Here is a 25,805-nt window from a genome sequence, read left to right as displayed (position 1 = left end):
GAATACAAGTTCATAGCAGATAATCCTCTAAATGCTCTGTCAGTAAACCTGGATGTCTTGTTGATCAGAGTAAGATCTTTGCTTAGTATTTTGCACATAAAAATCAGTGGTCCCTCCAAGTCAGTTATTTATCTATATTAGACCTCAAAACTATAATATTGTTTGTTTCTTCAATAAATCCATCTCCATAAGCTTCAAACCATTGTGAAGTACATGCAAGAGGGCACTTCCTATTTTACAGTGTGTTATGGTTTCTTCTCATTCCATTCACATACTGAACATTAAAAGAATGTCTGCTTGGATGCCTCTGTGACTGGGACAATTAGTCTTTGCAGTCCCTATAGGAGTGATATGTGTGAGGCAATGGGATATTCCTAGTTTTCTCATTTATATAAAGTATCTGCCAGTTCAGGTTTTTTCAGAATTTCCATGACATACTTCCATGGGTAAAAAAAACGTTCACTATATGTGCTGTAGTTCTTTGTCTTTGTTCAATATCCCTTCTTATAACTGTTTGATATGGGTCCCACAGTATTGAGCAATATTCTAGTATTGGTCACACAAGTATATCTCAATTGTAGACCAACAACTTTTCACCAGTATTTTATCAGTGAAGCAATGACTAATGACTGCTACCTGCTTTACCAACAACTGAACCTATGTGATCATTCAGTTGTATATTCCTACTAAGTCACTATAAGAAGATACTTGACAGTTGCTGGGCTGAACGCAGCAACTTTGTGCACCTGCTACAACCAATCATGTTACATCATTTTGTAAATGTCTCTGTGACAACATCTTGACGTTGCCAGAGTTCTGTAGATGGTCTGTGTTTTTGCCTGCACTGTTCGCACTTCATAGTTTAAAGCTGGCAACGGGAATGAGAGATCAACTTAAGCCAACTCGACATTAGGTAACTTGATTAGTTGACTAGCTCCTGTTGTGGCTCATTGATATTGTAGTCATAGTATATTACATTTTTCAAACAGTAGAAAGTCCAGGATGGAATAACAACAATATTGAAAGGATGGCTAGCTACTCAAAACATAAAGGAGGGATTGACGTGCAGATGGGCACAGTGAAAAAGAAGACTAGGAAAAACACACACACACACACACACACACACACACACACACACACACACACACAAACAACTCATGTCACGTGGGCACCACTGTCATATCTGCGTACTAAGGCCTGACTGAGTGTGTAGCTACTACTTACATTGTCTGCCATGTCATTAATATACAATATGAACAACAAGGGTCCCAGTAATTGTCCATTAGACATTCCTGAAGTTACTTCTGCATCTGTCAATGCCTCCTCATCCTAAATATCATTCTCTCCTGGGGTACACTGAAGTTACTTTTACATCTGTCAGTGATTCTCTATGCAAGATAAAATGTTGCATCCGCATTACCAAGAAGTCCTCATTCCAGTCACTGAAAGTATCAATTTGCAACACTGTCTCAAAACCTGACATTGAACCCTGCTTTGAAGAGTTCCAACCACAATCCCAACTTGATCCAACACCACTATCTCAAAATTACGCCTTACAAGCTTTGTGATAATTCGTAACATTCAGTGTTGCCCTACCACCCTTCCTGAGGTCCCTACAATATGACCCTAACCTCTCCTCTGCAGAATTCCAGGAACTTTGTATCCTAAAAACTGATGACTTCATCATTATCCTCCTGACAGACAAGGGATCTACCTGCCACCAAGATCCTAACCCTGTGGTACAAACAGACCTACATTCCCTTCTTAAAACCTCAGGGCCCACACAAGGAATAACATCACAATCCATAGAATTTCTTAACCCACCCAATCTGTGCACTCCCACCTTTTTGCCTCTTCCTAAGACCCACAAACCCAACCACCCTGGTCAGCCTGTAACTGATTTCTTCAAAGTACCCACTGAATATATCTCTGTCTTGGTGGTTAGAGACTCCTACACCAACCATTTCCTAGATCATCTGAAATCTGTATCTCTCCCTATACCACTACACACTTTGCTTGTCAGCATTGATGCCACCTCGCTCTATACCAATATTCCCCATGCATATGGTCTGTCTGCTGCCGAACATTACCCCAACTGGCACCCACTTGATTCCAAACCCATGCAACATTCCTCCTCAACTTCGTCAACTTTATATTTACCATTAACTACTATACCTCTGAGGGACTGACTTGCAAACAAACCAGGGGGGTGGCCGTGGAAACCACGATGGCCCTTTCATATGCTAACCTTTTCAGAGATTGTTTGAAGGGGACTTTCTTGGGATCCATAGGCCTTCAGCTCCTGGTTCGGTTTAGATGCATTGATGACATCTTTGCCTTATGGACTCATGGTGAGGTTGACTCATTAAAGTTTTTTGGAAACTCTAAATACATTCTCCCCATTAAATTCTACTTGGACCTCTTCCATATTTGATGCCACATTTTTTTTATGTTGGCCTCATGTTCACCTTGCGCAGCTACACATTTCTGTTCACATTAAGCCTACAAACAAATAAAAGTTCCATCCTTTTCTTGTCAAACATTTCCTTCCATACAGCCTTTGCATTGAAGGCAAACATATTTGTTTAGATGCTGACTCCTTACAGTAATACATGACCTGGGTCTTCACTGTTTGTAACTATACCATCAGCCTAGTTCAAAAGCAGATTTCCCGGTTCATTACATCCAATCCTGTTGATGCTAATCCCTCCAAAAACAACTTAGGGCTATACCTCTTGTCACTTAGTACTATCCTGGTTTTGAAAGTATTAATAAGCTACTTTTATAGGGCTATGACGTTCTTAAATCATGTCCTGAAATGAGTGAAATGATGTCCATTGTATCTGATATTTTACCCACCCCACCTAGAATAGCTTTTCATCCCCCCCCTCCCCCTACCAGTCTTTTGTCAGACCCTAAGTCCCTTATGCATCCATTTCCTTACTCTGTGACTCCTAGCCCTGTGTCTGTCCCCACTGTAAGACTTGCATCAAACCACCACCTACACTAGCCCTGTAACTGGAAAAACATAAACTAACAAAGGCAGAGCCACCTGTGAAAGAACAGGTGTTGTGTGCCAGCTGTTATGCAAACATAGTTCAATTGTACAGTGACATAACTACAACCAAGTTATCAGTTAGGATGAACGGGTGTAGACAGAGGTTGTTACTGGCAACACACAATATTCTATGGCAGAGCACACTCTACAACATGACAGTTGTGACCTCGGTGTCTGTTTCATTGCATGTGCCATCTGGATTTTCCCTCCAGACACTGGTTTCTCAGAACTACACAAGAAGGAAGTGGCTTTACATGTGCTGGATCTCACCACTCACTTTGCCTACATTAAATCTATTCCTTTTCTTTGCTGCTTTTAATTTTTCTCTGTCTTTTTTAAAAATTTTCTGACCTGTTTATTTTCTTCTTCATGTCATTGACAGTGTTCATATGGTACCTGTTCAAGTGATTACTCTTTTGCTATAGGACGAGGTAACAATAAATTACAACAAGCTTCATGCAGATCCACAACAAGGGCGGACTTTGGACATAATTCTGAAGAAAGTGAAGCATCGTTTGGTAGAGAACATGAGTACTGCCACAGCTGATGCTCTGGGTTTATCAAGAGCTATTCTCTGCAATGACACTTTGGTTCGCAAACTTCAAGAGCTGGAACAGACGGAGAACATGTACCGTGGGCTTGTGGATAATTCAAAAAGAGTACTACGTGCCTTTTTTGACCTCTTGCAGGTGTACAAAGGTAAGTTTGTTCTTTGAGAATCTGAATATTCTTTGCCTCTTATATGCTTAAAAACTAAATTGGTGCTCATTTACTACTGGCATCAGTAGCTCTTCATTTTAAGATCAATCTTCTTTTGTCATGGTGTGTGAGTGGAAGGCATCAAAAGTACATTTTTTTAATGTTCAGTAAAAAAAACTGACAAATATTTTTAAGGATTGTTGATATCAGAAGTGAGCATACAAAAGGCAGGGCTTGAGACTCACCACTTCATTCACAGCCATAATGAGCACCAGTTTATATTATTCCATGCAGGATGTGTGAAGGCAATTCTCTCTGTTTACAATATGTAATTTTGTGAATACATACAAAATAGTTTCTGGTAATTTGAAAGTTCTTTTGTCTTGCAGAAATTATCCTTCCATTGGTAATTTTATGAATCACTTTCATTTCTAATAGGAAGCACTGGTAACATTATAATTAAAAAATAGTAGGTAACATGTTTTTATTTAGTGTAAAGTTAGTTCATTTTGACATTGCTTTGCCAGTAATGGGAGAAGAGAAGTTTGTTGTTCCCAGTTGTGGAAGTCATGACTGTATAGAATCTCCCAAACAGGATCTTCAGATTGTGGCTCATGTCAGCACCAATGATGCCTGCCTCATTGTTTCTGAGTCCATCGTGTCACATGGGCAGCTGGCAGAAGTAGTGAGGACTGCTGGCATCACTTGTGGGGCACAAGCAGTGTTTACGATTTACAGCACTGTACCCAGAATTTTTCTTTTTTTTTAAGGCTATGTGGTATTTTGAAGTCCGCTGACAAATGACAACTAATCAGTATGCAGGACGTGAAATCAGGTTGTGCAAAAAGTGAAGACACTTTGAATATCAAAATGTTAAGGCTAAATTGCGGAAGCATTCATAGCAAAGTCCTTGGATCCACCATCCACTAAGAAACCTGTAGTGCTTAAATTATACTCAGAACTGAGAACTGGATGAAAGCTGAAGTAAAATGCTCCAATAATCATTGAGGCAAAATAATGTATATTGAAAAGACTAGTTAGATACTGCAGTTGACAAAAAAAATTGTGTCCATTGAGGTCTAAAAATGTTGTGTCCATTGAGGTCTAAATTGAGTCTGACTGCAAAACTGTTTGGACACACATAACCAGTGTAGGTGAAGCTCAGGTTCAAGTTCGAATGTTTTTATCAGCTATTCGATTCTACTGTAACAGTTGTAGAACCATTCAAAGGAAGTCTCAACTCAGCAGTGCAGGAGTGCACAGCGTTTTTTTAGGCTAAGTGATATTTTGAAGTTCAGTGATGAATGCCTCCTGTTCAACATGCAGGGAGTGGAATCAACTGTGTAAAAAGTAAAGACACTTTGAATGTCAAAATTTTAACAGTAAATTTGTACCCCACTCGTACAATTATAGTTGGTGATAACTTCAATCCACACCTGATATGTTGGCAAAAATACATGTTTAAAGCCGGTGGTAGGCATAAAATGCTGTCCAAAATCGTACTGAATGCTTTCTCAGAAAAACATTTTGAACAATTAGTTCAGGAGCCCATTCAAAGTGTAAATGGCTGTGGGAACATACTTGACCTCTTAGCAACAAATAATTCTGAGCAAATAGTGTACCATGACAGATATAGGGATTAGTGACCACAAGGTTTGTATAGCTAGACTGAATCCTTAACATCCAAACCCACCAAATAGAAACGAAAAATACATCTATTTAAAAAAGCACATAAAAATTCACTTGAGGCCATCCTAAGAGACAGTCTCCACTCCTTCCAATCTGACTTTGTAAGAGTAGACCACATGTGGTTTAAACTGAAAGAAATAGTATTGATGGAAAATTAAAGATACATACCAAATAAATTAAAAAGAGATGGTACTGTACCCCATGCTGCACAAAATGGGTCTGAACACTGTTGCAGAAGCAGCGAAAAATTCATGCCAAATTTAAAAGAATGCAAAATCCCCAAGAATGGCAGAGTTTTACGGAAGTTGAAAATACAGCATGAATGTCAATGTGAGATGCTTTTAATAGTTTCCACAATGAAACTCTTTCTTTCAATCTGGCAGAAAACCCAAAGAGATTCTGGTTGTATGTGAACTACACCAACTGCAATATGCAATCAATACCTTGACTGCGCAGTGACAATGGTGGTGTTATTGATGACAATGCCACTAAATCAGAGTTACTAAAAATGGTTTTCTGAAATTGCTTCATGAAAGAAAAGACAGTAAATATTCCAGAATTTGAATCAAGAACACCTGCCAATGTGAGTAACATATAATTAGGTATCCTTATTGCAGCAAAGCAGATTAAAACACTTAAGAAAGGGAAGGTCTCTGATCCAGATTATATAGAAGTCAGGTTCCTTTCAGAGTATGCTGATACAATAGCTCCTTACTTAGGAATCATAAACAACCACTTGCTTGATGAAAGATCTGTACACAAAACTGGATGGTTGCACAAGTCACACCAATACCCAAGAAAGGAAATAGGAGTAATCCACTGATGTCATCATTGCAACAGTGGTTACTCAGGAAGGCTAGGAGAGTACTTATGCCGGAAAAAGCAGATAAGCAGTTGTTAGCATCCTGTTCAGACTGTGTGGACATCATTTAGCTTCAGGTCTGATGGACACAGAGGAATTATGGGAATAGCTTAAACTGATTGTAAATCAAGCTCTGTAGAAGTATGCAGACTAAGTGGTTTAAGGACAGAAAAGGTCCATTATGGTTTAGTTAGGAAATTTTGCAAAGCAGAGATTGTTGCATTTTCAGTCAAAAAAGAATGTGTAAATGTTGACAATTAAAAGTTAATAGAAGTTTGTGTGTGTATAAAAGGATCAATACATGAAATGTACATCTTCCTGCACGATACCTCAGCGAAAGATCTTGCCAAGAAACCGAGAAAATTCTAGTTCAACTTCAAATCACTAAGGGTTCTATCTAGCTTGGTGTGGCAGTAAGAGACAGCAAAACGAAAGTTAAGTTTTAAATTTACCATTTAAAAAAAAAAAAATCGTTCATTCAGGAGGATCGTACAGACATACCATTGTTTGACCATCGCAGTGACTCTATATGGAAGACAGAAATAGGCATTCCTGGTGCTGAGAAGTACCTGAAAGAGCTGAAAAGAAATAAATCATCAGATCTCAATTTAGTTTTACTGAGAGTACAATACTTAATGGCATTGAGCCCACACTTAGCTTGCATTTACTCTCTCACTCAGCACAACACCCCGAGTGACTGGAAAAAAGTGCAGGTGACTCCTCTGTTTGCAAAGGGTAAAAGAATGGACCCACAAAATTACAGACCAGTGTACATTTGTTTTCTGCAGAATTGTTGAACATGTTTTAAGTCTGAATATAATAAAAGCTTCTGTTCATGAATCAGCACTGATTTTCAAAGCATCACCAGTGCAAAACTCGGCTTTCCCTATTCTCACATGATATCCTGCAAACCATAGCAGATTTCATATTCCTTGATTTCTGCAAACAGTTTGACACAGTGTCCCGCTATGGACTGTTAACAAAGTCTAAGCATACATCATAGGTTCCCAGATATATGAGTGACTTGAAAACTTCTTAATTAGTGGAACCTAGTAAATTGCCCTGGGCGGTAAGTGTTCATCAGAGACAAGGGTATTGTCAGGAGTCCCCAGAAAGTGTGATAAGACCCCTGTTGTTTTCTATATACATAAATTATCTGATAGATAGGGTGAGCAGCAGTCTACAGAGTTTTCTTTACACTGTAGTGTAAAGTGTCAGTGTTGAGTGGCTGTAGGAGGGCACATGCTGACAGAATTTCTATTTGATGTGATGGGTGGCAGCTTGCTCTAAAAGTAGAAAAATGTAAGGTAATGCAGATGAGGAGAAAAAATAATCCTCTGACATTGAAATACAGTATTAGTGGTGTGCTGTTTGACACAGTCACATTGATTAAATATCTAGGCATAACATTGCAAAGCTGTATGATACAGAACAATCATAAAGAAGGTGAATCATCTACTTCACTTTATTGGGAGAATTCTAGGATAGTGTAGCTCGGTTGCCAATGAGACAAAATAGAGGAGAGGTGTGTGATCCTTTCTTGAGCACTGCTTGAGTGTGTGGGTGCCCCAGCAGGTTGGATTAGAGGAAGACATCAAAGCGATTCAGAGGTGTGCTGCTAGATTTATTTCTGGTAGATTCAATCCGATCAACACGTATTAAGTAAAAGCTTCATGAAATCAAATGGGAATCCCTGGAGGGAAGACGGTGTTCTTTTCACGAGACACTATTGAAAAAAAATTTAGTGAACAGGCATATGCAGCTGAATGTAGAAGATTCTACTGCCATGAATCTATATTGCGCATAAGGACTGCGAAGACAGTATAGAGAAATTAAGGTTGTACAGGTGCATATAGACATTCAGTTTTATCTTGCTCCATTTGCAGTTGAAACAGGGAAGCTAGTGACTAGTAGTGGTACAAGATACACTCTGCCTTGCACTGTATGGTGGCTTGTGGAGTATGTCTGTAGATCTAGCTGTAAATGCAGATGTTAAACTTTAGATGGGCTCCTTAATATGTAGATTGACACTTGCCATTGATCCAACAACCATCACTCCACTGTAAATGTAACGTAGTTATAACAACAAAATTCTTTGTATCCTTTCTATATGAACTGGGTCATAACCAGCTTTTTCTTCTAGGTGTGTTTATTTTTTGCTCTATAATTCTGTAATACAGGAATTACTGCCTTTACATGTCAAACAATTTTTAAATATGATTTTATGCTTGCATCCTGATGTATGCTGATACCAACAGTAGTGCACTTTTCATTAAGTACAACTGTAACATATTGTTCTATTTGTGAAAATTGCTGCACCATGAAGGACTCATAAAAAATAAATTTAATTTCGTTCACTGTGAACTGTAGTTGAAGAACAAAGTGATTAAAAATTTATCAAATAGAAAATTGTCTTGAGAAAACTACACAATAATGTGACAGAGTTGCTGGCCCTTTGCCATACGGATCCCTCTCGTATTGTAGGTCTGAGCGACCTACTCTTACTTTTTTTACCTTCCCTTATGTATCACTGTTACTTCCCTGATAAAGTAACTACTAGTTCTGTATGCCAGGATCATGTACGTACTTTTATGTGTGTATGTTGGTAGTGCTGATATTTCTCCTCGAGGTGAGTAATGGCCAGCAGTTTTGTCTCAGAAAACTCTGCTTGAGTATTTAGAACAAGAAAATGATGATACAACACCAAACAAGAATTTGATGCAACTGGACTCGGCTTCGGGAGGACGATGGTTCAATCCCGCATCCGGCCATCCTGATTTAGGTTTTCCATGATTTCCCCAAATCGCTTGAGGCAAATGCTGGGATGGTTGATTTGAAGGGGCACAGCCAACTTCCTTCCCTAATCCTACGAGACTGATGACCTCGCAGTTTGGTCTCTTCCACCAAATCAGCCAACCAACCAACCAACCAAACTAACATAGATTTGCCATAAGAGCTTCTAAAAAATTGTCAAGAGTCAAAAGTAAAGCACTATTAACAGCTGAACCAGCAGTAGATGGAAATCGTTGAGGGATGAAAATATCGTATATGTTCCAGGGGAACGGGCAACTCAGTGAGGATATTATACACTGCCAGAAAAAAAAGCTTATGAAGTTAAGAAGGTATGCGATGTTACTTCAGAGTTTACAAAATCGAGTCAAATTTACAACAAATTTGGGCAGTATGAGCCCACATATCAGTGTGATGTTGCACCCCGTCGGGTCAAGATTCACGCACTTAATGGGTTGGTAAAAGTGTCGTAAAGCCATTGTATCTTCTCCTCAGTGTAGACATCCCCCAACTGTTGTAACTGGTTCTGATATCCTGGATGTTGATGCTGTAATGGAGTTGACATCCGAGCTGGTCCTAGACATGTTCAATCTTGGACAGATCTGGGGATCTTACTGCCCACGGGAGTACCTCAACATCATGCATACAGTTCATGGAGACACAAACCACGTGTGGACAAGCATTTTCCTATTGAAAAATGGCAACACATTACTGTCGCATGATGGATTATGCATGGGGATGCAGGATGTTTGTGAAGTACCATTTTGCCGTAAGATTTCCCTCAATCACTACCAGCCATGACCTGAAGTCATACCTGATGGCTCCTGACACCATGACAGCAAGTGTAACACTGCTGTGCATCTCCAAAACAGTGGAAGAATGACAGCTCTCCCCAGGTTGCCATCCATACTCTCCAACAGGGGTCATCTGTGGTAGTCCAAAAGCATGATTCATTGCTGAACACAAAGTGATGCCATTCATCAGCAGTGAATGCTTCCTGGTCACGGTACCTCTCCAAATGCAGCTGTTCATATTGTGGTGTTTACAGCAACCTACGCATGGGACAGTAGTTCCTTAGTCTGGCTGTTGCTAGTCTCTGACCAGTGGGGCGGGATGATGTGGAGTCTTGCAGGTAGTCCATTACTTACTCTCAGATGGCAGGCACAGGTGTGAAGGGGTAAAGACGCGCTTGGTGCACAATAGCGCATCTGTCTCTTAACGGTAGTCGAGCATGGTCAACCTAAACCTGGATGATGAGTTATGCCCTAACGCAGGATAGAAGGAAGATGGGATTTGAGGTCAGTTTGCAATTTCTTTGGTGATGAAGAGCAAATGTAAATAGACGAATTCCCAGTAAAGGCTGGTTGATGGCTTGGATCAGCACCAAACACTGTCACAGGGTACCGACGAGAGGTGCAGATTTTGCGGCTTGACAGGATGCTTGCAGCATGAGACTCGTGGAATTTTGGGGGTCTCATTAACACTATTTATTAGTGATCAGACTAACTACTACACCTAGGGATAGTTCTAAACATTAGAAGAACTGAAGGAGGCAGTTGGTTAGTGTCTGAATCCACGGGGGTGAGTGCTAACAGAAGTAGCAAACACTAGCAGAATGTTAGGTACAAACTTGAGAGCAGCACTCCTAGTGAGAAAAACAGATGTCTCAGAGCTTACTGAGGCTGGCCACAAGTGACACGGATTGGTTCCCCAACGATCTGAATGATAACCTCTCTGAATTAAAAAATTCTGGTTTTTAAGGTATCATGGTGGTGCACTATTTCTCCCTTCCTGTAGTTGACCCACCAATCCAACAGCACTTAACAAGCTTCAGCCAATCTGACAAGTCACTCTGCACCTCCAGAGTGTCTCTGGACAACCACACTTAGATTCCTCCCCGTATCCTAATGTAGCAACAGCATTCAGCTGAACACTAAAAACACTGCCACTTCTGTTATGGCCAGCAACATTAGCGTTTTGTATCACTTGGTCCCCCACTCAGTGCTTTTGTGAGTGGGGACTGCTGTAGTAGCACTATAACCTGCGTAACCCCACTGATGTTGCAGTTTGCAGGAGCATGCATCATGCTCACTGTCTCTGCTAAGACATGTCTTTTCATGGGTATCTTCTACTGTGATGTCTTACAACAGTTTCTAGGCAGTGGATGGAGTTACCAGTTAATTCTCTGAAGCAAAAATTTTGCCCAGAGCATCTGCAATTTACAGGGCTCCAGCTTTGGTAACCTAAACGCTACCACTTTTGCCTGATCTCTGCATTGTCTCTCAGATTTCCTATCTGGGAGTGCCCTTGATGACTCCCAGTAGCCTTAAGCATAACAATGTACAAGTCATTATGTTATCAATATGACATCTCCTCCCCATGGGAAAAATTTGTTAACAATCATTTGGCAACAAATTTGTAATCTGTCTTCTGTTGTAGTTGAAACATCTTAGCTCTAGAAAGGACATTCTTGGTTATTGGCGCTCTTTACATTTTGCACTTTGTAAAGTTCGTATTTCATTTCACTTTTGCACACATGTAAACATCAACATAAAACATTGTTTCATTTTTCACAGCACTCATATATATATGTAGATACACATGCATAGAAGCATCACTGTTAAACATTGGTTCATTTTTTGTGAAGATTTGCGTGACATACTACATAAATTTTAATCATTGGCTCATTAGCTCTTTCGTTTTTTACATTACAGATACAAAACATCAACACCAATAAAATATTGTTCTCTCTTTTTTTATGTTACATATACACATCCATATTTATTTGTATAGTTTCTTCACATTACTTATACATAAACATATCAGTACATCACCATTATAATAATAAATATGAACAAGAACAAACAATCTTACAAAATTCTTGCTTACATTTTACTTACATGATTCGCAACAGTAATTTCTTACATACTAAGGGAGTTTTGTAGTGTCTTGCACTACCTTTGATCTCCATGTAGAGGTGGCATGGGAAATGCAGCTCTTTAGTTATTGCATTCAGATGTAATGGAGCCTCTGTCACACTCTTCATTATTTTTTCTGTTTCCTTCCCTAATCCAATGAGACTGATGACCTTGCTGTCTGGTCTCCTCCCCCAAAACAACCCAACCTGTATCTAGGTTACATCTTCTGCACCTGCTTACGCATTTGTCGTACAATAAGACTGGATCACTTGTTTTTTATAATATCTGGCACGTTGGTGCATCTGTCTCAGTTTCTCTTTTAATTCGAGTACATAATCATCATAATTATAAGTACACCTCTGGGGGTCCCTCTGCGATATACCAAGAATGTTACACACTACTGAAAAATAGTTCATGTGTTGTATAATCCATGGTTCCATGAGGTGTGGTATTATACATGAATACCTTAAATGGAAACCACATGTCCCAATTTGATTTAGCCCTATTGATATAGTGTCTCAGAGATTCTTTTTTAGTTTGCTGTGATCTTTCCAGTGCTCTGTTTCAATGAGGATGGCAACAGAAGGTCTGTACCCTACCAATCCTTAACAATCTGTACACTTTCTTTAGCATGTCACTCAAAAATTGATATCATTGTCACTGAGTGTTACTGAGGGTATCCCAGATCTCAGAATTATCCTTTCCACAAGGACTGAGCTACTGTTTCTGTGTCCTGCTTTTGTATTGGTTCTGCTACAGTGAACTTTGTTAGACCATCCTGGCATGTTAGTATGTAGTTAATATTTTTGTCTGCTACTGTATGTGGATGATGATAAGTTCTCACACTCCCTTGATGTCCACCTATGGGTGCATCATGGAATTCCTGCAAAATTTCCACCTTTTTTCAGCATTTATCTTCTGCTGTTCATCTTCCTTGACTACCGGCACTTCCTCACTTTCATTTGCCTCTGTTTCGGTATCAGCTGACCATACTTCCCTTATTCTTGACAGTGGATCTGTTATACAGTTGTTCTTACCTTTTTCTTAATACAGTTTCGGAATCGTACTCCTCTAATTTCAATCTGAACTTCACTAAGCGTGAGGAAAGATTGCTAATATTTACGACCCTCTGCAATGGTTTATGATCTGTACAGATGGTAGACTTATAACCAAAAACATGTGATCTGAACCGTCTGACCACCCAAACTATGGCAAATAACTCTCACTCAATTGTGCTACAAGTTTGCTCTGCGTTGTTCAAAGATCTGGACACATATGGAACTGGAAGTTCTTTTCCGACTTCCATTTGGCTAAGAACTGAGTCAGTAGGTCCTGGCTCACACCAGTAGTGATTATAAACTTTTTTGAAAAATCTGGATACTGTAATTTAGGGGGATTGAGTAACTTCTGTTTTAGCTCTTTGAGTGCCTCTTCTTGCTTGGTGCCCCATTCATACTTAACACTTTTTTTACAACTCATGTGGTGGTTTTGCCACTTTACTAAAATCACTTATGAAGTGTATATAGTACCTGACTAACCCAAGAAAATGTTTTAATGCGTTTGTTGTGCTGTGTTGGGGATATTGTGCCACTGCTTTGTTTGTTTGGGTCTGGTTTTTACCCATCTATGGTTAAGACATGTCTCAGATACACGACCTCTTCCTGTAAAAATTCTCATTTATCCATCTGCAACTTCAAATTATGTTGCCTTAGCCTCTCAAAAGTTTCGCCCAATCAGGCATTGTGTTCTTACCATGATGGGCTGAAAATTATTATGTTGTCCAAATAAATAAACATTTTTTCACCCTGTAAACCCATTAGAACCAAATTCATCAATTTTTGAAATGTGGAGGTGCAGAACAGATTAATTGTAAATACTCTCCGTCTTATTGCTTAGTCATTCCTTTTTCCCATTCTACTGCAATTATAAAACATGAACCTTTCAATCCATGTTGGAGTTAGCTCTTTCAATATCTAAAAATCAAGAGGACCAAAATTTTTGTTTTCTGCTCTTTTTCCAATTGTAAATTCCAGGTGTCATGGACCCTTGAATATTTCATCCTTTATTCTAATTCTCTGTACTACCTCTTTATTATGTAATGGCCTCATTACTTATAGTAACCTTATAGGAACTCTGGGCAAAATAACAGTGTTCCTATTGACACTCAGAAAACATAATAATGCTAGTGAAATATAGAATTCAAATTTACCAGAATAATTCCTACAAACTGTGTGACTTCTTCCATGACACTGTCCTTTCCCCCCGGGTCAGCATCTATACCTTACATGTGGGTTGACCCTATTAGTGCCCTTCCTCCTCCTGTTTCGGTAGGTACACCCCTTTAAATTCCTACACTCCTATGGTACAGGTCAATCCCCTTATTGGTGCCCCTGTCTGCACAGTATAGGTCTGCCTAACTGCCCTTTATATCCAATTAATGCTGGGTGCACCCTCCTTAGGCCTCTAGGTTCATTATCCGGTATACATCTTTATGTACACTATAATTAAATATCCTCTGGTAAAATTATAAAATCTGTTTCACACTTCACTCTCGCTTTTTAATGCTTTGTTTAGTAACCCAGAGTCCTCCTCTACTTTTCAACTTTTATACTCTTGGTATGTACTCTACCTCTATACACTATTCATACAAAATGTGTTTACTTGCGTTATAAGAGTCCCACTATCCTATCAGTCGTCAAAATATTTGTCAGACTGACCTTCCTTAACAATTATCACAAACCCTTCCTCTCTGGCTTACGTTCTCTTTAATTACTCACACTTCCTACTTAGGTATACTCAATGTAAAATAAGCATAATTCTTCTATGCTTATGCACACAGGCAATATGGAATGATCCTTGTTCTTATATAGATATATACATGTGTGTGCAATATAGAACCATCACTGTAAATGACAATGTGTGCATCCTTTCCTGACGTACTTTTTTTTTATGCGTGAGTGTGTTTGTGTAGCCTGATTCTTTAGCCTACTTATATAAAATAAGTTGAAGGTTATTGGAAACCACAGAAAATGAGAAGGACTTCTGCGATAGAAGTATATTAACATGTAAAGAGGGAATGATAGATAGGTACTCAAATGAGAAGTAAGAAAGGAAAAAGTAGAAATGGTTACTAAGATCGAAGAAAAGAAAGAAGACAGCCCCAAAGACATGAAACCCTTCCCACCCTCTGTCCCCAGGTTCACTACTTTGCTGGTACTTGAGAGAAAAGCCGGAGGAGGTATGGTGTTAAACGTCTCCTACAGAACGGACATTCTCACCTTCGCCTTTGAAGTCCCTGAAGAAAATCTTAGCAACCCCTATGGAATGGCAAATGGTGAAGAATCAGTCACACTTGTATGTGAGGGTCATTTAAAAGGTGTGGTGTGTGTTCTGTGTAAGCCATGATTTATTTGTTAGTGTAAATCATGCTTTAATATATAATACCCACCCCTTCCATAACCAATACAAACCCTCCCATCTATATCACATTTCATGTTGTTGTTGTTGTTGTTGTTGTTGTGGTCTTCAGTCCTGAGACTGGTTTGATGCGGCTCTCCATGCTACTCTATCCTGTGCAAGCTTCTTCATCTCCCAGTACCTACTGCAACCTACATCCTTCTGAATCTGCTTGGTGTATTCATCTCTTGGCCTCCCTCTACGATTTTTACCCTCCATGCTGCCCTCCAATACTAAATTGGTGATCCCTTGATGCCTCAGAACATGTTCTACCAACCGATCCCTTCATCTAGTCAAGCTGTGCCACAAACTTCTCCCCAATCCTCTTCAACACCTCCTCATTAGTTATGTGATCTACCCATCTAATCTTTAGCATTCTTCTGTACCACCACATTTCGAAAGCTTCTATTCTCTTCTTGTCTAAACTATTCATTGTCCATGTTTCACTTCCATACGTGGCTACACTTCATACAAATACTTTCAGAAACGACTTCCTGACACTTAGATGTATACTCAGTGTTAACAAATTTCTCTTCTTCAGAAACGCTTTCCTTGCCATTGCCAGTCTACATGTTATATCCTCTCTACTTCGACCATCATCAGTTATTTTGCTCCCGAAATAGCAAAACTCCTTTACTACTTAAAGTGTCTCATTTCCTAATCTAATACCCTCAGCATCACCCGACTTAATTCGACTACATTCCATTATCCTCGTTTTGCGTTTGTTGATGTTCATCTTATATCCTCCTTTCAAGACACTATCCATTCCATTCAACTGCTCTTCCAAGTCCTTTGCTGTCTCTGACAGAATTACAATGTCATCGGCGAACCTCAAAGTTTTTATTTCTTCTCCATGGATTTTAATACCTACTCCAAATTTTTCTTTTGTTTCCTTCACTGCTTGCTCAATATACAGTTTGAATAACATCGGGGAGAGGCTACAACCCTGTCTCACTCCCTTCCCAACCACTGCTTCCCTTTCCTGCCCCTCAACTCTTATAACTGCCATTTGGTTTCTATACAAATTGTAAATAGCCTTTCGCTCCCTATATTTTACCCCTGACACCTTCTGAATTTGAAAGAGAGTATTCCAGTCAACATTGTCAAAAGCTTTATCTAAGTCTACAAATGCTAGAAACGTAGGTTTGCCTTTCCTTAATCTAGCTTCTAAGATAAGTCGTAGGGTCAGTATTGCCTCACGTGTTCCAATATTTCTACGGAATCCAAACTGATCTTCCTCTAGGTCGGCTTTTACTAGTTTTTCCATTCGTCTGTAAAGAATTCACGTTAGTATTTTGCAGCCGTGACTTATTAAACTGATAGTTCGGTAATTTTCACATCTGTCAACACCTGTTTTCTTTGGGATTGGAATTATTACATTCTTCTTGAAGTCTGAGGGTATTTCGCCTGTCTCTTACATCTTGCTCACCAGATGGTAGAGTTTTGTCAGGACTGGCTCTCCCAAGGCCGTCAGTAGCTCCAATGGAATGATGTCTACTCCGGGGGCCTTGTTTCGACTCAGGTCTTTCAGTGCTCTTTCAAACTCTTCACGCAGTATCATATCTCCCATTTCATCTTCATCTACATCCTCTTCCATTTCCATAATATTGTCCTCAAGTACATTGCCCTTGTATAGACCCTCTATATACTCTTTCCACCTTTCTTCTTTCCCTTCTTTGCTTAGAACTGGGTTTCCATCTGAGCTCTTAATATTCATACAAGTGGTTCTCTTTTCTCCAAAGGTCTCTTTAATTTTCCTGTAGACAGTATCTATCTTACCCCTAGTGAGATAAGCCTCTACATCCTTACATTTATCCTCTAGCCGTCCCTGCTTAGCCATTTTGCACTTCCTGTCGATCTCATTTTTGAGACGTTTGTATTCCTTTTTGCCTGACTCATTTACTGCATTTTTATATTTTCTCCTTTCATCAATTAATTTCAATATTTCTTCTGTTACCCAAGGGTTTCTACTAGCCCTAGTCTTTTTACCTACTTGATCCTCTGCTGCCTTCACTACTTCGTCCCTCAAAGCTACCCATTCATCTTCTACTGTATTCCTTTCCCCCATTCCTGCCATTTGCTCCCTTATGCTCTCCCTGAAACTCTGTACAACCTCTGGTTTAGTCAGTTTATCCAGATCCCATCTCCTTAAATTCCCACCTTTTTGCAGTTTCTTCAGTTTTAATCTACAGTTCATAACCAATAGATTGTGGTCAGAGTTCACATCTGCCCCTGGAAATGTCTTACAATTTAAAACCTGGTTCCTAAATCTCTGTCTTACCATTATATAATCTATCTGAAATCTGTCAGTATCTCCAGGCTTCTTCCATGTATACAACCTTCTTTCATGACTCTTGAACCAAGTGTTAGCTATGATTAAGTTGTGCTCTGTGCAAAATTTTACCTGGTGGCTTCCCCTTTCATTTCTTACCCCCAATCCATATTCACCTACTACGTTTCCTTCTCTCCTTTTTCATACTACCGAATTCCAGTCACCCATGACTATTAAATTTTCGCCTCCCTTCACTATCTGAATAAAAGGTATAAAATATTCTATACTAAATAGAAAATCATCACTATGATAACATAGTTGTTTAGTCATTATGCTTACACTATGTTTTTATACATACATAAAAGATTATGTTAAGTTCATGTCATCCAGATATCATTCTGTTTGAATAGTACCATCATGTTATGTTTTCCACTAATACTATATACTATTCGTTGCATTTCATGTTCAGAGATCACTGTTTATCCATGATTCTCTTAAGTCTATTATGTTTTAGTCATATTTATTTTCCTAGGTACTAACATTATAGGATAGATTAAGAATTCAAGACTAGATTACAGAATGGTTTATGATTTGAAGGGAATTCAGTGCAGGAAATATAGTACAGAAGAAACACCGAAAACAACTCGGGATTCAGTGGTCGTCACTCTGCCCATTAACACAAAATGTTAATGTCCTTGGGGGAAACAGATATGACTCCACCCGGATCCCATGGATCTGACATTAACCTCACTCGATTACTTATGGACCGATACTATCATTAAATTTTGTGTTAAAGCCTCCCCACAACAAAACAATTATCACTTTACTGGGAAACACAACATTAAGTAAAGTTATTCTATTTTCTACTCTGCCATGGACAATTTAAATTCTTCACACAAGTCGTCTATAACATTTTCATTATCATTAAGTTTGGAAATAGCAACAGTCGAAATGTGTCCGGAGATTATCCTTGTGGCAACTTTTCGATCAATTATTTCTTCTACCTGTTTCTCCAGATTACTTATATTTATTGAGTCTGAAGTGACTAGTTTTTTCTTAAAGTCATATTCCACATTATCTGCTCGCGTGTTAACACCTGCAATTTGTGATTGGACTATAGGAATTAGTTTTTCCTGCTTCTCAACACTTTTCTTTAATACTTGTTTTACAGCATCAAATGTAACATTGCATACACTTTGAAATGATCCTAATTTGTCACCAAGTTCAGATTCTACATTATATTACTTATCTTCAGTATCACTTTCTAAATTTTTAGCTGTCCTGAAATTGGTTGCTCTGTGTCTGACTCAAGTAAGTGAACAGTTGGTTTACTTGACTACTTAACAAACCAGATAACTCCTCTCTCAAATCTGTTTTAAAATTCTCTACTTTAGTAGTTAAAGCATCAAATTCAGTCTTCAAATTTCCCATGCCTTCACATAACTGACTAAATTCTTTACTTTGTTCATCTGCTCTAGCACTTAACAATCCTAAAGTCTCATTCTGAACATCCAATTTATTTGAGTGTTCACTGAATCTAATTTAAGACTTTGAGAATTTGGAGTTGTATTTAGTTCCTTTCTTAAAGAAGTATTGTGAGCAGTGAATTCTTTACTTTGTGCATCTAATCTTTCACTTAAAGTTACAATTTGAGCATTTGACTCTGTTCTTTGGTTACCTAATTTAAGACTTAGTGCTTTAATTAAATTTGCTAAATCAGTCCAGTCTGGCATTTCTTTTGTTACTGTCATGGCCATGGCTGGTTCTGGTGTTTCGCTAGTTTTTTGAGTATTATCCATATTTGTCTTACTTTCAGATTGTGTTATCATTAAAAAAATTCCCCTCTGAATATAATAATTATACTAACAGTCTGTTATTGAACAGTGTCCCTAACTTCACACTCAATTAATTGTCTTTCGCTCACCCAGTGTAGAGTTTTAGGCTGTGTCGGTGAGCAGGTGTGGAATCAGTGCCGGTGAACAGCACGGGCGCCGGCAGTGTCAAAGGTTGGTTTCAGCATCGGTGTTGGTGAACGGATTTGTAGTCAGCACTGGTGAGCAGCAGCTCACGTCATTGGTGTTGGTTGCTGGTTACGGGGCCCACGCCACCGCAATGTGTGTGAGGGCTGCTTACTCTCCACACTGGATCTTCATTGTCGAATAGACCTCGTTGTAACTCTTCTTAGTCTAAACTGTTGAGATTTTCCTTGCGTCTTTTCTTGTATGGTATTTATTAATTGTTCACCCCTTTCTACCATTTATGAAGAATACAACTCTGTTGAACAAGTTCCATATCTTGTTACTCTTTCTTCGAGTTTTGATCACGTCGGTCACCATGTTCTAACGGTTTCGACAATAGAACGTGTAAAGTCGGATTGCCGTCCTTATTAAATAAGTAGGCAATTCATGACGTATTTATACACCATAAAATTCCCTTTTAGACATAAATATCTCTGCTTCTTCTATTTCACTCGTACTTTGAGCTTTAGAAACACAATTAACATTTACAAATGAGTTTGATTTAGAACCACTCGGAAATTCAAAAACAGGTCTTGTTTCTAGCAAGTCTAGCACCAAGATTAAGTAAGCGTCTCTAGACAAATCATGTTATAATTGCTTATAAAAATTACAGTTATTCGACCGCCAAGGAATAATATGAGTTACTCCTTGCATCCTCCATACAACTCTATGGTGCGAGCGGCAAACACTTGTCGGTGTTGCTTGTCTTTCACAACTCTTGTCTTCCCACGATAAACATCCATCCTGCACACACAGACATGTGTTGTGCAGTAAATAGGCTCTCTCTCTCTCTCTCTCTCTCTCTCTCTCTCTCTCTCACTTATCTTTAAAACATCGCGTATTTGAGGTGGCAGAAGGTCAAGTGGTTCCAGAATTTACATGGAAATTCTCGAATCACTACAAAAGGTATTTAATTTTGCAAGCTTTTGGCGCCAGTGGCTCCTTCTTCTGGCAGCAGGGTTGAAGGGGAAGGAAGAAGGCTGATGTAAAGAGACTGGTGAGGTTTAGGAAATGGGGCACAGTTCGGAGAATCCCAGGTCAGGGGAGACTTACCGGACAGGATGAGAAGGGAAGACTGGTTGTTGAGGACTGCACTGAATGAGATTGGCAAATCTGATTGCTATTGTTGATACAAGTAATCAGTATACATGATTTATCACCAGTGGCTAGTGAACTGAAGACACCATGAAAACCGGGGACATATTCGGCTGGGCACAAGGGTATCCTCTGCAAAAAGAATGGTTACACATGGTGTTCTGTATGGCCAAACAGTGAAAGACTTATAACAGTGCTAATCCATAGCATCAAATCTTTAATGTGTGCAGTCGAATGTTTTCTGTTGACATCACATTTTGTTGTGCAGTTGCCAGATTTATGACCCATCTGCTTGTTTATGACCTTTGACCCATGACATACACACATGCGCGTGCACCCACCCACCCACCCACCCACACACACACACACACACACACACACACACACACACACACACACACGCTGGAGATTTATAACACAACAAACCAAATTCATAATGGTAAGCCATTCGCACCCTTCTGCTCATTCCTGATCCCCTAATGTTGTTCTATGACATCTTTTGGTGTTTGTGAACGACAGTCATCTCTCATGAAATGTTTACTGTAGGGAGGCAGTGACAAACATAGTTCAGTACATCTTTGCAGCCATATGTCAGCAAAAGTCAGTTTCTTCCAGTTTTAAAATTTCTGAACAAAATGGGTCATTTTTAGAAGGTAACTGTAATTATGGAAAATGTTCTTCATGCAATTCTATACAAAAAACATCTTATGTATAATTTAAATGAGAAAATAGTTTTAGAGGCATAAGAGTTGGAATAACATCCTGTTATGCATAATATTTGCAACTTTTGTTGCTTAGTGAGTATGTAAATGAAAACAGTAATTATGTGCAGTTTACTCCCAATTATAAAGGGTAACATGGGGGAGAAGATGCATAAATAATAAAAAAACACAAATAATAGAGATATTTTCAAATATGTATTCTTCGTTTATCCAAGTTCTGTGCATAGGCACTGTAGGCTTGATTATTTGTTAAAATACCCTCTGATGTTGAGGAGTTGACATTTTTTCAAACAGCATTTCGAATTTTTCTTGTAGAAGTAATCTCATTGAAATGCTCTCTGGCCCGTATACTCCGGACGAGTATCAACACATTGCAATACTGTATATAATCTAGAAGAGTGACAACATGTTGCAGTGTGGTTCTTTATTCATCCCCACTTTCACATTTACTGTCATCATCTTTGTTTTGTTGTGAAGCAGTGGTCACAATTTTGGCATCACTCATTTACTGGAAGCCGGGTTCAGATGTGTTGATCTTTAGCCACTCATTCAGGTTTTCTTCATCAACATCTTCAAAACCATTTAAAACAGATTCATTATTTGTGCAGTTATTTCTTCATTAATGAAATGCTGAAAATAACTTTCTTCATCTGGAAGAATTTTCCTCCATGATTGAACTAGTCTGTGTGGCCTGATTTCCTGCCAGGCATCAGAAATCCTGTGTATGGCCTGTAGAATTGTCAGTTACTTTCAGAATGCCACCAAATCATCCTCATCAATTAGCATTCTCAGGAGACCAATCCGGTAGTGCCATTTTACTGTTGCAATTATGCCTTTGTCCACTGGCTGTATAATGACAGTCACATTAGGGGATAGAATCTTAGTTACAATGAGATCATCATCAGACACAAGAAACCTCTGAATGAGGTGTGAAGGGTCATTATCCAGCAATAGAACAGCTTTCTATGGGAATCCTTTCTCTTCTGGAAATTGCCAAATTTGTGGTACAAAATGTCTCTGGAACCAGTTTTTGAAAATTTCACTCTCGACCCATGCTACTTTTTGGTTGAAATAATACCTTTTTCCAGTCACTAGTAGTATCACTTTGTGGTTCCAAGAAGCATTAGCAATTCACAGAATTGTAATGCGTGTCTTTGACAACATATATGCATGAGCATGAACTTCACTCTTTAAAGCAAGGGTTTTGGTTGGTAGTTTTTCCCATTGTAAACCTCTTTCATCTGTGTTATAAATTTGATCTGGTATGAAATTCTCTTCTTCCACAAATTTCTATAGCTTTTCCCAAAAGGAATCAGCTGCCGCAACATTTGAATTAAACCACTCTCCTAGCTCAGTAAGTTCGCGAATCCTGTGATGATGTTTGAATCTGATTAACTATCAAGATGAGGTGTTAAATTCTCTACCTAACCCTAGAACTTCATGATAAAATTTAGCTATTTCAACACACATTACACCTGAAGCAGTGTAATAGTTTTTGACTAAACCATTGCAAAACAGCAGTATCTAATTCATCAATGTAGATCTCTTCCTGCTTTTTCATGCAGACGGGCCAGAACTAGAATTGCATTTCCTGACAAAATCCCATATTTTCCTCTTTTTCTTTTTAATGTCCCAAACAGTCTGCATTTTAATACTATCAGCACACAGAATAGGCTGGCTGATAACAATGGAAACAGTACTCTGTTGTCATGCGGCAGTTGCTTAAACATTGGAAATGGCACTTATTGCTCACATGATGAGATGTTTATTTGTGTTTTCAAGAGAAAAATATTGTAAATTTTTTTTTTGGATTTGCAAATAACCCACAAATTGGGTAATCCACATACGAATAACCAGGAGTACACTGTATATGAAAATATTTTATATATTTTCAACTTGAATCTCTTGTTGAAATCAGGGTCAAGCGCCCAACAGTGAAAACGGGAAGTTGCTGTTCCTGTTCACTCAGCATTCTCCCCTCACTGTCACTACTGTTTCCTCCACCCCATGTCCAGTTTAGTTGAGTTTTATGTTGCAAACTTACTAAAGGTATGCGGGAGAGCTCAGCTTGTTGTGCTATGCAGTTTTTCTTCTTACTCTCTTTTCTTTTCTGTTGACAGAGAGAAGAATAATAATATTAAAAGGTGTACAACTTTGCTTCTGCTGTTTTTTCCCCAACATTTGAGGCTTTAATGAAACAAATTGGTTACACATGTATCATTCAAAGTATTTTCCATCACTGGCCACTACTTTCTCCCATCTCACAGGCAGTGTACGAATCCCGCATCGAAAAAATTGTTCATCCTTTGAAGCGATCCATGAATCAATCCAATTTGTGACTTCTTCATAAGATCGGAAGTGTTGGTCAGCCAGGCCATGCACCATTGATCTAAACAGGTGACAGAGGGAGCAATGTCTGGAGAATACAGTGCTTGGGGTAGGACTTCCCATTTTAACGTTTCCAAATACGTTTTGACCTCTTTTTGCAACGTGGGGTCGAGCGTTGTTGTGCTGCAAAATCACTTTATCATGCCTCTCGCTGTATTGCGTACGTTTGTCTTTTAATGCTCTGCTCAAACGCATTAATTGTGTTCAATAATGAGCATCTGTGATTGCTTCCCTTGGTTTTAACACCTCATAGTGCATGACGCTGAGCTGGTCCCACCAAATGCAGAGCATGATATTGGAGCTGTGAATATTCGGCTTGGCCGTTGATGTGGAAGCATGCCTGGGATATCCCCATGATTTTTTGTGTTTAGGGTTATCGTAATGAACCCATTTTTTGTCCCCGTTCACAATGCGATGCAGAAATCTCTTTCTTTTTTTGCCTGTGAAGCAACTGTTCACAAACACACAAATGCCGTTCAACGTCTCTTAGTTTCAGCTCACATGGGACCCAAGTTCATCCTTTCTGAATCATGCCCATAGCCTTGAGGCTTTTGAAACTGCTTACTGTGTCACTCCCACTAATCGTGTCAATTCTTCTTGAGTTTGATGCGAGTCTTCATTCAGCAATGTCTCCAGTTCTGCGTTTATGAAAACATTCTTTCTTCCACCACTATGCCAGTCTATGACGTTAAAAACACCGTTCTTGAAGTGTTGAAATCACTCACATGTTCTTTCACTAATAGCATCCTTACCATACGTACCTGAGAGCATTCAATGAGACTCAGCCACTGTTTTCTTCATACTGAAACAAAACAGTAACACCTCCTGCAAATGATGAGAATTAGGCTCGTAAACTGACATTTTCAATCATGAACAATTTTATGATGCAGACACAAATCTACTAATGTTTGAATGAGGTTATGTTGACCAAGGTCAGGCTAACTGCCTGACGTCTGTGATCTTTTTCTTTCGACCGCTACTTACCGTTGTCGCCACCTATTTGCAAACGGCGGTAGCAAAGTTGTATACCTTGAACCTGTTCTATTTCTGTTGAATCTATTTCGGAAGGAGAGACATCAGAAATGATTACAGTGGTTGGGGACTGTGATATGTTTCAGCAAGGGTTAGAAGGATGAGGCTCATACTCTTCTCCAAAACATTTGAATGATTGATTTAAATATATTAAGCAATGTAATGTTAAGAAACAAATTAACCAGAAAACTGTGCAAATATATGACAGAAGTTTAAGATGGTCTTTGTTTTATCCATTCAGTTTCAAAAACAGTATTTCATATGAACTGAAAAATGTGACTTACAAACTGAAAGAAAAAGAAAACCACTCCAAAAATGCTGTGGAGTGTTTGAAGTTCATTCTTTAACCCTGAAACACAGAGCTGGAGAAAGCAGAGAAATGCTATGATAGTTTCAGTAGAAAGAATGCCAAACACATCAACATTGTTTTGTGTTTAGAAGTTACAGAAGCCTATTATCATCAAGACTACTGTGCTAAATTAGTGTTGAGCCCCTCCATTGTGCGAAAAAGAGGCCGTCCTTATGATACCAATTTGATGCTGTTCCCTAAGAAGTATGCAATTCTGCAGATTCTGTAGTTGATTGTCAATTTTCAATGCATGATTTATTGCAGGAAGTCAATAAATGTCTTCACGAATGAGATACAACGACCATAAAAACTCTAAAAAACGTATTGGCTGAACACAATGATGATCAAACTCATCCCCCTTTCAAATTCACATGAAATGACCACTACCTCCAGACAAGACATTGCTACTGATTTCATGTGGCTGCACTCAAGGTTGCGGGAGAAACTGCAAGTGTGT

General features: G+C 38.9%; 1 protein-coding gene across 3 annotated transcripts in view; it reads left to right on the top strand.

Moving 5' to 3' along the window:
- Positions 1–25,805, top strand: part of LOC124789446 (PRKCA-binding protein) — a 99,411-nt gene that overhangs the window by 43,359 nt on the left and 30,247 nt on the right. For all 3 annotated transcript variants that reach the window (XM_047256806.1, XM_047256808.1, XM_047256807.1), the window contains one exon: positions 3,484–3,757. In XM_047256806.1, coding sequence (XP_047112762.1) covers positions 3,484–3,757 — 274 coding nt within the window. The remainder of the gene's footprint in view (positions 1–3,483; positions 3,758–25,805) is intronic.

Source organism: Schistocerca piceifrons, chromosome 3 (assembly GCF_021461385.2).
Source record: "Schistocerca piceifrons isolate TAMUIC-IGC-003096 chromosome 3, iqSchPice1.1, whole genome shotgun sequence".
Lineage (NCBI taxonomy): Eukaryota > Metazoa > Arthropoda > Insecta > Orthoptera > Acrididae > Schistocerca > Schistocerca piceifrons.
The sequence above is the reverse complement of the archived record's forward strand: the minus strand, read 5'-3'. Positions and strand labels throughout refer to the sequence as shown.